The 17,452-nt window shown below is 42.6% G+C and overlaps 2 protein-coding genes across 2 annotated transcripts; both read left to right on the plus strand.

Annotated features, from left to right (window-relative positions):
• The first annotated feature begins 8,981 nt into the window (after window positions 1–8,981).
• Window positions 8,982–12,275, plus strand: LOC119733015. Its single transcript, XM_038206596.1, has 5 exons — window positions 8,982–8,985; window positions 9,475–9,687; window positions 10,367–10,693; window positions 11,153–11,485; window positions 11,899–12,275. The coding sequence occupies exons 1-5, from the start codon at window positions 8,982–8,984 to the stop codon at window positions 12,273–12,275; spliced, it is 1,254 nt and encodes a 417-aa protein (XP_038062524.1).
• A 1,606-nt stretch (window positions 12,276–13,881) lies between these two features.
• On the plus strand, window positions 13,882–16,036 carry LOC119733016. The gene is made up of 3 exons (XM_038206597.1): window positions 13,882–13,898; window positions 14,482–14,543; window positions 15,639–16,036. The coding sequence occupies exon 3, from the start codon at window positions 15,647–15,649 to the stop codon at window positions 16,034–16,036; it is 390 nt and encodes a 129-aa protein (XP_038062525.1). The 5' UTR covers window positions 13,882–13,898; window positions 14,482–14,543; window positions 15,639–15,646.
• Window positions 16,037–17,452: the final 1,416 nt, after the last annotated feature.

Below are 17,452 nucleotides of genomic sequence, written 5' to 3' on the forward strand. Positions count from 1 at the left end.
CACCAAAACTTTGTGCACTCATCCAGCGCTGAGACGTCCGTCCAGCAAGGCCTTGGGACTCCCTCTTTCAGCCATCGCATGATCCTGCCTAGCTCGGGGTCATTGTGTTATTCTTGGTTCAGTTGTTCGTGGTCCCAGGCTCCCAAAAGCCTGTCCGGATCTATGGTCTTTTCTTGTCTAGCACTATCGACAGCTCCCACCAGCAGTCCCTCCAACTTCTCTTCTGTCAGTTCTCGTTGTCGGTAGGGGGCTGACCTTTGCTTCTGGTGAGGGCAGTTGCGTCGGATGTGTCCGAGTTTGTGACACCCATCACACTGCACTTGGGGGAGGGTACTCAATGTGTTCCAAGCCCCCGGAGCTGGTGTGCTTCCTTCAGCTGAGTTATGGAGAGGCTGTTCAACTGTCTTAATGTCTTTAGCTCCTGGTTTCCCTTTTCGAAGTTGTGCCTGCGACTCAAGAAATGCCTCCATCTCGGTCGCGAGGTTGACCGCCTCAGTCAACGTCATTGCTCTCCTCGAGAAAATGTGGCGCTGCAATTGCTCATCCCCCAGTGCATTGTGAAATGCCTCCACCGCTAAATCTTCGGGGAACTGCATGGGTAGCTTTGGGTAGCTATTGGCGACCAAACGTCAAATCGATTGTCCCAGGCCACTGAGTGACTCATCGCGTCCGCGTGTGCACATCGCCAATTGAGCCCAATGAAGTGGAATCTGTGATGTCACCCCAAACCGTTGTTCAAAATTGTCCAGGATGGAGGAGTATTCCTTCCGCAACTCTGGCGCTATATCCTCCAGTGCCTCTTGGGCTGTCCCCCTTAGATGGGTTGCAAGGAACATCGCCTTTTCGGCCTCACTCCGATGATTGACTGCCGCTACGCTCTCAATATGGCACAAGTAGTCAGACCAGACGGAGCTTCCGTCGAACTTATCAGGGAGCATCAGCGGTCTCCGACCCCTTTGATCATGATTATGTTGGTTTTGGGATTCCAGTTCTGTTCCATTGACTCCCGTGCGTAGCAACTGCGCCGGCTCCGCTCCATTGACTCCCGTGCGGAGCAACTGGGTCGGCTCCGCTCCATTGACTCCCATGCGGAGCAACTCCACCGGCTCCACCCCATTGAATCCCATGCGGAGCAACTCTATTGGCTCTGCTCCATTGACTCCCGTGTCTAGCAACTGCGTCGGCTCCGCTCCATTGACTCCCGTGCGGAGCAACTCCAACAGCTCTGCCCCAATGAATCCTGTGCGGAGCACCTCTATTGGCTCCGCTCCATCGACTCCCATGTGAAGAAACTCTATCGGCTCCGCTCCATTGACTCCCGTGCGGAGCAACTCCATCGGCTCGGCTCCATTGACTTGTGTGTGGAGAAACTGCGCCGGCTGCGCTCCATTGAATCCCGTGCGGAGCAACTTTATAGGCTGTGCTCCATTGACTCCCATGCGGAGCAACTCCATTGGCTCCGCTCCATCGACTTGTGTGTGGAGCAACTGTGCTGGCTCCGCTCCATAGACTCCCGTGAAGAGCAACTCTATTGGCTCTGCTCCATTGACTCCCGTGCGGAGCAACTCCATCGGCTCTGCTCCTTTGACTCGTGTGCGGAGCAACTCCATCGGCTCCGCTCCATTGACTGGTGTGCGCATAGACTCCCGTGCGGAGCAACTCCATCTGCTCCGCTCCATTGAATCGTGTGCGGAGCAATTGAGTCGGCCCTGTTTCAACAACCCGTGCAGCGTGGACCCGCTACGACTGGAGACTGGGGCTTTCTACACTGGGGCACTGGAAACAAGGGTCGTGCCGAGGGAAATTGATTTCCGGTATTCCAGGGTGCGTAGCCCGGGGTGTAATCGGACGGTTTCCTGCCCCCAGTGCATGTGCAAATTCAGCTTGGGGGCGCCCCATTAAAGAGGCCGCGCCCGTTGCGTTTCCGCTCACACCGGGGGGCAGCCTTTCATGGGCCCTGGCATTAGTTGTGTTGGTGTAAAATACGTGGGGTGTCTCTGGTCAGAACTCCACCCCTGCCTTAACGATCGGCGCAACTGAGCAGCGTTCCGAATTGGAACGGAGCGTCAGTCGCGCCGCCGACAACGGCACGGGGTGGTTCCTCAAGGGCCCTGGCATTAGGGGTGTCCCTAGGCAAAGCCCCGCCCCAGCCGCATCGACAGGCGAGACGGGGGGGGGGGGGGGGGCGGCTCGCTGGGAGACTGCGCATGTGCAGTGTTGGTGCGGGCAATGCATGGTATGTGACTGAAGCGCCCGTGACTGGCCTACTATACCCGCTCCATTACCCTCCACATTTTCCCCAATGAAAGGTGCGGACCCCAGAGACCCAGCAACCGCCCCCTTTCCCGGGCAAAACTCCCCTGACTATCAGTGAAAAAAGACTCTAATTTGTCGACCGTCACTAGGCTGCCCTGCACTCTGCGAGATCCCGCCCGGCAACGGGTCTCCCGGCCAACCAGCAGGGGCTCCACTGCACGGCTGCACCGCGGTGCCGTGCTGGTGCCCTCTGCCGGCCGACCAGCACCGACGCCACAGTAGTATACAGTTTTGTATTTGTATCCGAGTCGCCTTAACTTTGTTCAGAAAAGAGACCATGCAATCACTGTGTCTGTGTGTATGTACATGTATGTATGTCTGTGTGTATGTACATGTATGTGGTATTTTGATTAAGGTTTCGTTAAATTGGTAAAAGTTTCGTAAAATTGGTATCATTTCAAAAGTTAAAGTCCCATTGGAACCAAACTTGGGTCATAGATGCAACTTGGCAACCTTCATATAATAATGAAGTCTAAGGTCACATACCAAGGTCAGTGGTCATATGAGGTCAAGTTGTATAATAGGCTGAGCATGTAAAATTGGTCTCATTTCAAACGATAAAGTCCAATTGGAACCAAACTTGGGCCACAGATGCAACATGGGAACCTTCAAATGATTATGATGTCACAGATCATATACCAACGTCAAAGGTCACTCTTTACAGTTAATCGCGAAAGCAGGCGAGACGCATGGTTCGAGAACCATCTTGTTTATCTTTGTGTTTCTATTGTAGCGCCATGAGCGCCTATTTTTAGGTGGATGTGTGCGCATTATAAGTATTCATTATTATTTCTAGTTAACATAGCTTTATCAGCCAGGCGACTACAGTTTTTCGAGACTATGATTATTCAACAGAAAACAATTTAGCTGCTTTGTCCTTTGTAGGTTTCCGTCGCAGTTGATGATGGTTTAGTTTAGGAAGCAACGGGAGATGTTGCATGTTTGGAGGATGACTGTCCTTTGGAGGTGTGTCTGTACCCCAAGCCTGTTGGACTGTTTCTTTCAGCATGAGACCAGACAGGATGTATGATGGCCTTGACGTGCCATATTTTCTGGATCTCTATCCTCAGGTCTTGGTATTCGTCTTGTTTCTCAGCGAACTTCCTTCTATATCTTCCTTGATATTGCTGTCTGCAGGAATGCTGACTTCTATGATTTTAGCTTCACGTCATTGTCTATGGCGATGATGTCAGGTTTGTTAGCCATGATGGTACGATATGTTTGTACTGGCTATCCCACAGCAGCTTCATGACATCATTTTCTGCTACTGGCGGAGGAGCGTACTCGTACCATCTGCGTGCAGTATTGATACCTGTCTGGCGACACAATTTCCTGTGGATGATGGACGCCACTTAGTTGTATCTCGCCATATAGTGCCTCGATCGGCACCATCAAATACATCTGCTGATAACGTGGTTGATCGGTTCCTCACTCTCATCACACATTCGGCGCGTTCCAACCACTTGCAGTCTTAGGATGTTCTTTCATCTTTTCATGCGAGTGTGCGCGCATGACTTGGTCCTGGATCGCCACTACCATTCCTTCTGTTTCCGGCTTCAGTTGCCCAAACCGAAGCCATTGGTATGATGATTCAGTAGCTGCAAGAACTTCTTCAGCTACTCTGCAGTGTTGCCCATGGAGTGGTTTGGCTTTCCACTTATCCTTCATCTTTTCTGATATGTATGGTACTGACGGTACTCCAGTTTTGATGAAGGACAAAGGGCACCAATGTCAGCTTTCTGGCAGATTGCACTCGCCTGTTTGGTTATGGAGTGGATGGGCCTGCTGGACACGGAGAAGATGACCATTACTCTCTTCGACATAACTTCCCAAGGCTATTACAGCTCGGCTTTGCATTCCTTCTAACTGTAGGAATCCCCGTCCAACATTCCTACTTGGGAGGTCGAGTCGTTCCAAACTTTATTATTTACTAACATTTCTTCAATCTTGGTTCAAACACTTCAATCAATTTTGCCTAAAACCCGTCTCCAATTTTGGACCAAACGTTTCTTCCATTTTAGTTCAAACGCTTCTTTATTTTTGATTCGAACAACTTCTTCAATTCTTTGTTCACACATTTCTTCAATTTGGTTCAAACTTTTCTTTCTGTATTTATCTTAAGTCATTTAAATTGTCAATACCGCATCAAATACTATTGTCTTCGGGAACATTGAATAATTAGCCTATTAAGTCTTCTTTCAATCTTGTTGATTCTATAATTTATTTTCAACCTCACATTTGAAATCCAAATCAAATTTGTGTTATTAACCCTATATATTTAACACAATTCTAAAAGTATTAAACTGCCGCCAGGTCCTTGTTAACCTGCCAAATGACTCTGCAGATTCACTCAGATTCCAAGGAGTCCGGTAGAGGTAGGGGTCCACGACTAGCTGTATGATATTTTTATGACTTCACGGCAAAATAGGTCCTCTCTCATATATTTGGCGAGCAAGTGCCTGCAGCTTAGCATACATGTAGGAAAAACCCAAGCCACTCTCATGCAATCAATTTCAATTGGAAGGCATTTGGCAAATGTTCATACTCAAACTGCTAACTATGGCACACACGGCCGGGTAACAAAAGCAATTTCCTTGGCGCACCCACATACCATGAATGACTTACTCAACAATACTGAATATTCATCACTGGAACTTCCAATCTATTACTGAATCCACACACAGACATATACAAACACTCAAAACCACTTAACCAATTAAACCAGTTCAATGAATGAATAAATGAATAACTAAAGAAATATACAGAGTCACTTGTGACAGACTGATGCCAGTGAATTCCAGTGGAAACCTGTTGAATTAGTTCACATTCTAACTACTTTTAACTTGAAAAAATTGTCAGTTGGGTGTGTGTTGTTTATATTTTTCACAGCAAGCGCAGACTTCAACTGCACCTTTAAGAGAGGGTTTTGTGGCTGGAGACAATCCAATGAAGACAGTTCCAACTGGCTGCTGCAGCAGGGGCCAACTCCTACCTCTAACACCGGACCAGATTTCGACAGGACACTAGGTTAGTAAATTATTTAAAATACATGTACATGCAGTTCTGGTCTTTAAATTAGCTTTCTAATAAAGTGTTTTTATCACGGTTCATCAACGACTAAACTACATGTATAACAGAGTATTGACATTTGAGTATTATGTTCCGTCGCATATTGGCCTTGACTTACATTTTGTAACCAAATGAATCTGCATTAAAAATAAGAAGCCAACTCACACCAAAGCTAAATTATGTTGAAAATCTGCCGACATAATTACATCATGAATGCGAAATTTCATTGAAAGTTTTTTTTTTTTTTTTTTTTAAATCACTTTGTCCAGCTGCAAGTGGCCAATACATCTATTATGAAACGTCCGTTAGTTATGCAGGCACTAACGCTATACTTATCAGCCCTGTCATTTCGCCAAGTAGAGAACAGCCGTACAACAAGTGGTGCTTCAGTTTCTGGTACAACATGTTCGGAGAGGAAATGGGTAAGGATTTTAACCATTCTAACAATATGTTTTAAACAGCTACTTTATGATTAGTGGTCCCTGAATCGATGATTTAATCATTTTAATTCTGGAATTTACCATTGTATCTGTTCGATCCACGTTTTGCACCTTTAACGGTGTTTCGGGGCATGTTCATATTCGTCAGCTAAAAAAATTACTACTGTCTATTTTGAGGTTTTAAGTCAACTTTCCAACATTCCAAATGTATCAAATAGTTATGAAAACAGAGAACATATAGAGCGTAAGGTTTAAATGCACTGTTTTGATGTAAGGTTAAGGGACGTAAGCGCGCAAGTCTGCATAAGATGTAAATCTGTATAACATGTATAATCAACTAGTGTGGTGTCCACCCTTATAAGCGACCGTAAGCTCCTACAAGGAACGTTTATACCGCACCACCAAATAGTCCCTCAACCTGCCGAGCTCCAGCTCAGTAACATGAGCACTAATCAGGACTTACAATGTAGACACAGGTGACTTTAGCTCAGTCCTACACAGATTACTGTCCTTACCGTCAGGCTCGTACGGGCCAGCTCATACATAAACTCTTGAAGTACTATACTCCCGAGGACAATGCTTTGTGTTTCCCTTTGTCCCTTTAATATAACACTCTGCCATAGACAAAGCACACGAACTCACTACAGAGGACCGTTTTGAATAAAAGACCCAACGCCCAAGCTGAAAGGATCCTTTCTTCTCCCTTTGTGTGTCTGTCCTTGGGGGTTATGTAGAACACGTACACCTGCGCACGCGTGCTGCAAGTCACCGAACAAGGACCAACTTTACCCAATGACGAACACGTAAATGCAGCGCCTACTTTGTACATGTAACCGAACAAAATTATTGATTGAACCGAGATCGCTACATCACGTTACGCTAGCCACTGGGTAATGCGGCTAATGGTCCCCCCCCCCCCCCCCAAGATGGGCTTCACTTGAACCTCAGAAAAACCTAGGCGAAGTGTTTGGGACCTGAGAGAAGTCACAATGGAGGTTAACAAGTGATTTAACTATTGTTATGAGACGCCCCTAGGCTACGAGGTGCATTGACAAGCTCACGATATTGTGCACGAAGAGATCATTTGGAACGGCTTATAGGAAACCAGGAAATTTTATGCAAGGTGAAGTGGCTAAGATCAGGCATTTACAAATAATTTCAAAGCAGACTGTAAGGAACCGGTATTTAACTGCACGTCTGAGGGGTTGAATGGTGATATAAATTACAAGTAAAGAGAGCTTGTTCGGTTATTAGAGCAGATTTTCGGGAATATGGGGGGGGGGGGGGGCAGGAGTCTCTTCGTGAGCTCTGTCGGAAATGAATGATAAATGTTGTCATCGTATTATTTCTTTTGTTTTCACAGGGACTCTCAATGTGTACCATGTTCCAATTAATCAGACAATCAGTGACGGTGAAATCATCTTTACGAGAGAAGGACAATATACGAATGCAAGGGTTTGGTTAAAAGCCAGGAGTTGTGCGAGAAATGCTTCTTCAGAATTTCAGATTGCTCTTGAGGCAGTTCGTGGCGGCGATTTATCGGACATTGCAATCGATGACATTAATACTGGTAGGATTTTTTTACCACTACTCCGGATGGGTAAATTAGTCATACTTGAACGGATTATAATCGTTCTTGTTTACCGACATGTACTTTAATTTAACGTTTGTGATTCTTGGATTATTTCGAAAGAAAACAACATAGTTCAGAGGTAAATATTGATAACTTCAATATTGATTACTTCAATTGCGTACATTCACTGGAGTATTTCCTTCTCCTCAGTTATCCCTCGAATGTTCCTTTTCGATTCAACTGAAGACTTTCCTTCTGATGCTGGAAAAGCAGTCCTTGTGGAAGGAGAAGATACTGTATTTACATGCATGGTACCTGACATAAAGCAGGAAGTAGAACTTGTCTGGACCTTGGCTGGCCGGCGAGTCAAACAAGTCAGTAACAGAAGCGTCGACACCACCGACGGATTAAGCGTTAGCAGTAGTATCGTTGTGTCACCTAACGGAGAGATCCATGGAAAGACACTACATTGCGAAACCTTTAACAAAGATGGTGAGCTGATGGACAATATGACTGTACCAATCGCTGTAAAAGGTGAGATGCAATTTTAAATACATATTTAGGACCTACACTACATTGTCTTACTGGTGAGTGGTGTTTATGAGAAATAGGCAGGGCGGTTTTGCGGAAATACGGTGATTGCGAAATGCCGATTTATCTATGTACATGTACGTGTACCTCTTAGCCTCAAAATGAATGCGATGTATGCTTCTCTTTAATAGTGAAACCAAAGTCATCATTAATGTCACTGACCGGTCCCAGTGGAAACAGACTTCGACCTGGTAGCACAGTAAACGTTGCAACAACTATATCATACACCTTTACTTGTGAAACAAAGGATACGTGGCCTGAAGCCAGAATTCAGTGGTACCTTGGTGACACCAGGAGAGATACATATAGGCCTACTTTTAGAGGAAGCGATGAGTTGGTCACCACAAGAGACAGTTGGGCATTCACTCCTACCCCTGAGAGCAATGGAGTGGAGGTGCGATATGTGGCAAGTATTGAGGAGCCATTCGACGCTCAGGCATCTCTTGTAGTCAGACTGGTTGCCAAGTGTAAGTATATTCCCATAATTGGAATATACAAATCATTGGGTATTACAAACTCATTACAATCAGAGGGTCGCATATATGTTGATTTGGACAATTATGTGCTCTATATTTTAGCAACAGTAGGTTTCAACTGTACCTTTGAAGAAGGGTGGTGTGGTTGGAAGCAGTCAAAACAAGACCGTAGAGACTGGACACTCCAGGCAGGAGCGACATATCCTTCTTCTACTGGTCCCGATTATGACAAGACTGTAGGAGGTATGTGGATGTTTCTGAATATCCCTGATAAACGTTGAAATCTATTCTTAACTTTTTATTACCAAAGCTTCCTCATCTGATGATATTTTATCGATTTATTATCACAACTAATATTGGCCAGATTACAGAGGCCGTTATGCCAGCTTTCATCCATACTCCTGGTCTGACGGTACCAACGCTGTGCTTATCAGCCCTGCGGTTGTTCCAAGCAAAGAACAGATCGGTAACCACGCGTGGTGTTTCAGTTTCTGGTACAACATGTACGGAAGCAATATGGGTACGTAATTTAATGCAGACATAAACAAACAGTAATGTCATTTAAGGCACAAGCCCACTTGACAGCGAGTGATATCATCGCAACAACAACGGTTGTCATGAAAAAGCGCGTAAATTAGAAAAAAATTAAAACTGTTTTCATTTTTTTCTAATTTACACAAAAGTACTTCTACATTTCAAGATTCCTCTTCACGTGAAATTGATTCTGTGGCTCATTCAAGCTGACGTTTTAAAAACAAAATAAATTCTTGTTATAATCAGTATTTGTATTGTATTAAAAGCATTATTTAAAAGAAACTATTCAAAAACAAATAAAATAAACATTTTAAGTTAGTTGAGCACAGAGCAGCATTTCAAATATTACATATGCCGTTGTATATCTTTACATTCCCTTATGTACGCCTAATTTTGAGGTTTGAAAATGGTTATTTTGATATAAGAGTATCGGCCTATGCATTTTAAAGGCTTTTAAATGAATTATACCATTTAGGTACTCTAAATGTGTCTCGCGTGCCTATTGGTGGATCAGTCACCGGAGCTGAAGTTCTCTTTTCAAGAAGCGGTGAGCAAACGAACCGAACAACCTGGCTGGAGGCTGAGATTTGTGTCACGAATTTATCTTCAAACTTTTTCATAGCGTTTGAAGCGATTCGTGTCAACGGTCGCTTGTCAGATATCGCCATCGATGACGTTGGATCTCAAGGTAGCCTTTTAATTTTCTCATTGAATTATCCAGGAAACTTTCATGAATACAAGCGAAGTCAACCTGGTCATTTTTGTTCAAAAGATTTCTATTGAAAAACACCCCACAGCCAAAGACAGCTTGTCAGACTTAACAGGCAGTATCATCTCATCAGGATGACTAAATTATTCTTTGCACTTCTGACATCTTGTAAAATTTATCAAAATGACAAGTGCTTCAATAACTGTCATTAACATTAACTTTTCACTTTTATTGGAGCGTATAATAACATAGTCATTTTAGTGGTACGACTTTTGAAAGTTTATATTTTGGTCGCCACATAAATTAGAAGCAAATTAAACTTGTAGTGACAACATCATAAACTCCTCGTAAAATGAAGGACGGGTTGCAAGAACGTGGTTCAGAAACCCTGAAACGAATGTTTCGTTCTATGGGAGGAACCGTTTTTATAAATTCCATCGTTGATAATTGATGGACTGCCATGAATAAATAAAACGATAAGAAAAAGTAACTTAGTAACAACATGATTCGAGATTTTAACACAACAGACTTCTATTTATTTCTGTGAGGTGCGACAAAACAAAATGCCATTGTGAAAGTCGTACGCCCCGACGAGATGTAAAATTTGGCCAACATCTTTTGTCTTTTTTCTATTGTCTTTATTTTCTTTCCTTTTAAGTGACTACATATATCGCGTTATTCGAATGGTTTGGATACGACCTTTCTATTGGAGATATAGTGTATGTATCGGAGGGAGAGCATCATCGATTCACGTGCATGGTACCCGACTTAAGAACACCCGTCTCGCTCTCGTGGATGCTAGGGGGACTTGAGATTTCACCAGACAAAAACAACAATCTCACAGAAAGCGACGGTTTCACCACTAGCACCAGTACTGTTGCAATAACCATTTCTGAGAGCAACCACGGGGAGCTACTGCAGTGCATGGCGTTTGTTGCAGGGATACATCCCGTTGTGAACATATTCATTACTCTTGATGTGAAAGGTAACAAGCTTCCAGTAAATTTTTTTTTTTTTCATTTTCGTGATTCTTTTCCTTTTGACTCGAAAATCACAATGAAATTTGAATGTCCGCACGCTGCTGGACTGTGAACGTCAATACGCGCATGCTTGAGAGTATCGCAAGATTAGTCATTTGTGTAACTTGACACACTTTCAAAACACAAATCACACAAAAGTGCAAAGATGGTTAAAAAGATGTTTTGAAATGTATAGTTGTCCCTTATTTGCCAATTGTTGGGAAATTGCACGAGAAATTGAGAATTCAAGGTGGGAAAGCACAGTTCATCCGTAATCCCATAACAAAAATACCAAAATGATCCTGACCACACCTTAAAAAAGTTTAGTTTACGACATTTTACATTTATCTTATAGGCTGAAAGGAACAAACAACTCTGGCATTTTAAATGCAAAATTTTGACTTGCTATTTTCATTTACATTTAGTTAAACCAAAGGCATCTAATATGCTGTTGTATGTTGCAAACTGGACTGGGAGCGATGCTTCACCTGGTATGGACGAGGGTATGTTACAATATTTCAAGTGCGAGGTAGTGGACATCAGGCCAGCAGCAAGTTTTGAGTGGTTCTTGGATGGGGCTTCGCAGCGAATTTCAAGCCCGTCTTTGTCTGAGGAAGACGATTGGCTGGTTGACGTTTCAGACACGTGGTCATTCACGCCCACAAGAGCCAATCATGGCCAAGAGGTGAAGTGCGTGGTAAACAACACGGAGTCAGAGGAACCGTTTCCATCAAAGGTCCTCACAGTTCTCGTCAATGGTATGCATTTTAACTGCAATCTATTTAAAAACTTGTTGATAATGAATCAACACTTTCAATCGTAAAGGTAACCGTAACTATGAGTCATGAAACTCCCCCTGTATGTCCAAAAGACAAATCTTAAAAGAGGATGAATTATGTTTGGAAGGTTTTGAACATGTTCCTATAGCAACTTTTAGTTGCCCTACCAATGACTCCAGCCTTTCTTTTTTATTTCAAAAACTAGAATAGTTTAGGACGAGGCTCACCACAGGAGTAAGAGATGACAGTTGAGGCACCTAAAATATTTAGTATCAAACCTAGGAAGAGGACCATCTATGGAAACAAACTTACATGGCTCAAAAAACACATTTGCAGAGGACAAAACTGTCAATGGCTGTATGCAATTACATTTATTTACATTTTTTGTACAGGGCCACCGGACATTCTGGCCATTACTGGTTCCCCTACCATGACAGCCAATAAACCAAGCGTTTTGGTGTGCCGTGCATACACGGGATATCCAGACAACTGGAATCTGGCTTGGTCCAACGGTGACACACCTTTGACAGGTACCACAACCGTATCTGCATCATGTGGCAGTGGATTCATGTTCACGAGTACCCTGGCTTTCACACCGAGGAGAGAAGACAATGGAAACAACATAACCTGCTCTGCACAAAAAACTTCTTGGACCCGCCCAACCGAAATGGCATGCTTTGGTCCCATAGACGTTCAGTGTAAGTACAAGCCAACAAGACTGCCCTATAATGCTTCATACTTTGGCAATAGGGACAAAGGGAGTTTATGATAGTAATAATCCCGACGACCTGAGCCAAGTCTTCGGGAGGTTTTCCTGTATGTACAAACCTTATGAGATATGTTGAGATAAAATCCAAACAATAGTAACAAATGAAGGAGATCCTCATAAGTATAGTGTAACAAGACTGTGTTTTAGAACTAAGTTACCTTTCAGAGTCTCTTTATTAAGCAGGATGTAGCTTGCGAGGCCGTCACAACCTCTTTTTTCAGTGTTGTGGCTAAATCCCTCCGCTCACGTGACAGCAGATCGTCACAGATGACCCGCATCCCTATTGAGTGTTGGGTTCTGGGTTGATCTCTATGGCAATTGCTCCCAGAAGCGAACCTCTCGTGATAGGAATTGTACATTGTCCAAGGTGCTGTTGTGTTTCTGGTGAACTAAATGTTCACCCACAGCTATGAGAAGGGGGGGGGGGGTGTTGATCTTGTGTGCTCCTTAAATCTGGTCCCAAAAGCTCTGCTGGTCTCCCCAATATAGATTTGGCACAGTGATACATATCACTAAGAAAGGTCTTTATAATCTCATTTCCATTTAAGTTATATATCATATAATGTTATCCAAACTCACCTACATTGTAACTCTTGCAAACTTGAATGTCCACCATCACCATTCTCCAAAGTTGACAATAGCAGAACGCTGACCTGAAGCGAGATAAAAAAAATACCAAATGGTTAATTCATGCATACCACAGCAAAACAAAACCATAAGCCCCGAGATGCCTGCTATGCATAACAAATTGCAAATGTAAAAAAAAAGTGAACATTGTAAAATGTTTGGTTAACTTCTACGGGTGACTGGTCCATATGTTTTATTTATTTGTTTTATTTTTTTTGGGGGGGGGGAGCATTTACATGCTTGGATATAATGATTTTTTTTTTTTTTTCAACCAAATGATCCTCTTCATATCCAGTCTGGCTAAAAACATAAAGTGTCAAAGATACACTGACAGTACATGTATACGAATGACATTTAAACGATACTCTTGATACATTGATTTTTTGTATTAGCAACCGTTGCCCCCTCAGTCGTCGGCAAACTGACAAGCTGGCCATTTGTAACTGCCATCAGTGTACTGGGAATACTTTTGCTCATCAGCGTTGTGATACAGGCAGCTGGCTGCTTTTACCGTAAAAAAAAGAAGCCACGGCACAAGAAGGGTAAGACCTTAACTATGCACATTTTCGAAACAATATATAAAGATTTCATAGTCATTTTTAATGCCTTGAGCACAAAACATGAGTAGTTGTGTGGCATACACACTAACTGTATATTTTCTTTTTTCTGATGAGAGATACTGGACATTTTCCAGACCGTTACTTTTCTCTTAAAATCTAACACCAAAGTCCCCAGACATGTCTCATGTTTTATTATCCTGTGAAATTTTATCATTTGTGATAATCGAAACGAATCCAATTGAAATTATGTTGAAAAGTAGAGTTTCAAATATTTTTCTTTACTAAATCAAACCTGAGTTGAAAATTCATAATAAAATTAGGTAAGAACTGCTACATACATAACATCGAATCTGCCTATCGTAATATATCATGTCGTTTTTTGAAACTTATTCAACGTTTCTACTTTCTCAACAGAACAACAAAATGTTTCCCAAAGGTCAGTACATTTGTGATTGGTTAGAAAGAAAACATTGTTTAACCAATTTGTTGAAATTTGTGTTAAAAAAACATACATTTAATCAAGCGTGTGCCTAGATATAGTTTAAAGACAAGAACGCACAATGGAAGTTGCCTGATTGTACCAAACCATTTCTTCTTGATTCAAACAGTACAATTATCACTTTTATTGAAGCAATTTAGCAATGTGACCTCAATACAAAACAATGACTGTAAAAATGTCGTTTTCTTTTTAGATTTACTAACCTATGATATAACATCAAAATAACCTTGTATTCTTGAGAGTTACATGTAGCTCTAAAATTAAACATTGTACAGCATCCACACTGGCTTCAAAACAAGTGTTGTCCAAATAACACTATGTTATGAATGTACATGTAGGGTTGAACTTTCAAGATTATTCCTAGTGTACTAAGCTGCTAGACAATCCATGTTTTAAAGGGCCAGTAGCCATCTTTAGACGATTTTAGTCAAGAATATGTAGGGCAAGCCTTGAATCCCAGCCCCACCCCCCAATTCCTTGAACATTTCAAACCCCCGTCTTAATTGCTTGTAACCTGCAGTGGAGCTCAGGCACGAGGGCCAGTCCGGGCCATTGCAGATACAGAATGCTACGAAAACGTCGGTGAGTAATCTGAGAAATACATTGTGAAAAACAAGCAATATGCCAATTGGTGTCACAAACTTTAAGGTAGACAAGGTTTGAATTTGGTAAACTTATCTGAACTGCTAAAGTGTCCTCCTACATATAGATGACCTTTCATTAAAAGCGTAACGAGCATCAGCGTAGGTACTTGTTAGGAAAGTTGTACATGTATACACCGTGTTAATCTGCTAGATACATCAGTCACTGCATCCAATGAAGTAGCAGTTGCTACAAAAGCTTTTGCTATGTTTCAATTTTAAATTAGTCTTCAAAGTTATGGTACTTTTTAGTATGAAGGATGCCTTTGAGAATATTTATGAGGGCATGCCCTTTCCATTTTCTCAGATGTTTCAAGATGCATGTGCTGTTTCTGGGCAAACAAAAGTGCAGGGTTAAATGCTTGCAGCGTGTGTTTTATAGCTGTTAATCAAATTAGGCTTTGCCCCTCACCGACGTACAAACACTGTATACTCAGTGAGTTACCTCCCAAGTGAAAGTTGGAAAACATCACTCTGGTGGGACTCGAACTCACTACCTCCCACCTTCCAGTTCAGACGTCTTACCACTCGACCACCGAGCTAACGGGATCGGTTGGCTGGTTCGAATCTGATGTACACAGCATGTACCGCATCAAGTATTCATAAGATGGAATTTTGCATCGGGGTGATGTAAATCAAATTAGGTTTTGCCCCTCATAGTGATGTTTTCCAACTTTCACTCGGGAGGTAACACACTGAGTATACAGTGTTTGTATGTCAGTGAGGGGCACAACCTATTTTGATTTACATCACCCCGACGCAAAATTCCATCTTATGAATGTTTAGCTGTTACAAGTGAAGTAGATCTCTACAAAATGGAACAGAGAGGCCCAAAATGAAATTGACATGGAGAGGACCCTTGATGAATTAGTGACACACACGATAAAACTTGTGATGTTCTCGCATTACATGTACATTGCATGTCACATGAAAGAGATTTCAGCCCCAATCTGACTTATTTATTTGGATATACATGTACATGTATATCAAGGAGTGCTTCCGAAAAAGGCTATTCATATGAAATGCTTATTTGCAGGGATCCCTATGCAAACCATTCACGCAGTCGAAAGTGATCCGGTTGAGTCTACGTATGCTAACGTCCCGGACTGCCGCGCAGCAATCTCGCGAGATCAGTTGACCTTCCTTCAAGAACTCACGCAGGGCACCTTCGGGAAGGTGCTACTTGCAAGAGCCGTGGGCATCGAGCAGCGAGGCCTTGTCACCCGCGTGGCTGTCAAAACTGTAAGAGGTGAGAGGCATGCCAATACTCAGTACCGTATAATGCAGTACCGTGGTATCGTGGCCTGCGAGTATGATCTGCAGGTTGTGGGTTCGAGTCCAGCCTGGGGTTATGGTGCGTATGCCCTTGAGCAAGGCGCTTTGTCACTCATTTCATCTCCCCATGGCCACCCAGGAGTCGATGGGTACGTGTGAGGGCAGAGATGGTTACTGTAATTGATTAGTGTGTTTGCTCCAAAATGCCAGCATCGAGCTGTATGCATATAGCCCCCAGTGATGTACATGTAGTTCCGGGTACTCGTACTTGTACTCGAGTACTTCTCGACTAGTACTTTTTTTAGAGTACTCGTACTCGTACTCGAATGTCAAAGTACTCAAACTCGAAGCTACGGAACTTGTCCTCGGGCAGTAAAGTACTCGTACTTGACATGTCGAAATTGTACTTGATCATCAAAGAACTCGCATTCAAATAGCAGTACTCAAACTACTCGAATGGCAGTACTTGAAAAAAAAATGATATAGCTTATAACTTACCACAACCTTATTTTATTATCGATACTTTCAGTTGTAAATAGTTGATTTGCTTGAAGAGAAATCAAAGTTTCCTGATTTTTCTCTTTGCACATCCGGAAAAACACATTTAACAGCTAACTGTAAATGGGTCTGTATCGGTCTGACTGGGCCTGGGCCAATTACGCATAATGAACCATTTGCCATATGGCTGTATTTGGAAAACGAATAACTCGAACCCGTACTCGTACTTGTACCAGTACTCGGAATATAAGTACTTGTACTCTAAAACTGTACAGGTACTCGTTCTCGGAGACCTGCACTTGTACTTCGAAGAACAGTGTACATGTACAAGTACATGTACTCTTATTCGTGCTCGGTAACCCAAGTCCTGCATAGTGGACGTCTCGTGAGTCACAAAGTGCCATCTACATGTACATGTACATGTCCGTGTACGTGTACTTTTCGTACAATACATTTCCTCATCCTAGAAGTATTGAGAAAAGAAGTCGCTCTGAACTTTATTGATATGGATAACTGTATTATGATACATGTCAGCGCTTAAATTTTACATACATGTACATGTATTATGTTATGTAGATGAAAGCGATCCAAAGGAGAAAGAGAACCTGATTCGAGAGTTGAATTCGATGAAACCTCTCAGTGGTCACGCGAATATCGTCAAGCTTCTTGGATACTGCATCAATGAAGGTAACCATACGGGCGTGAGAATTCGGCTCATTTGTCGAAAAGTTGATTTTGAACTGTTACCCTTAAAATAGTAACTACATGTACATGATTTAGTTATGGCATTGTCAACAAATGGGTAGAATCTTTTTTAAGGAAATGTCTTAAAATCATAGCTGTCCTTGCCCACTTACATGTATATTGATTCAACAATTTTTATTTTGAAGATAAACACAGTATATTGTGAATGAACCCAAGTCTCTGGCAGTGTGGTACATGTAATCAAATCTCCAATATGCAATTATACTTTTTCATTCACATATTACGAAAACAGGATAGTCCACACATGACTGTACGCGAGGCCGTAAGTTTTGAAACATCTTTTGCAGTCTTGGAGTTGTTTTCAATTATGTT

The sequence above is a fragment of the Patiria miniata genome, unplaced genomic scaffold (assembly GCF_015706575.1).
Source record: "Patiria miniata isolate m_02_andy unplaced genomic scaffold, ASM1570657v1 HiC_scaffold_25, whole genome shotgun sequence".
Lineage (NCBI taxonomy): Eukaryota > Metazoa > Echinodermata > Asteroidea > Valvatida > Asterinidae > Patiria > Patiria miniata.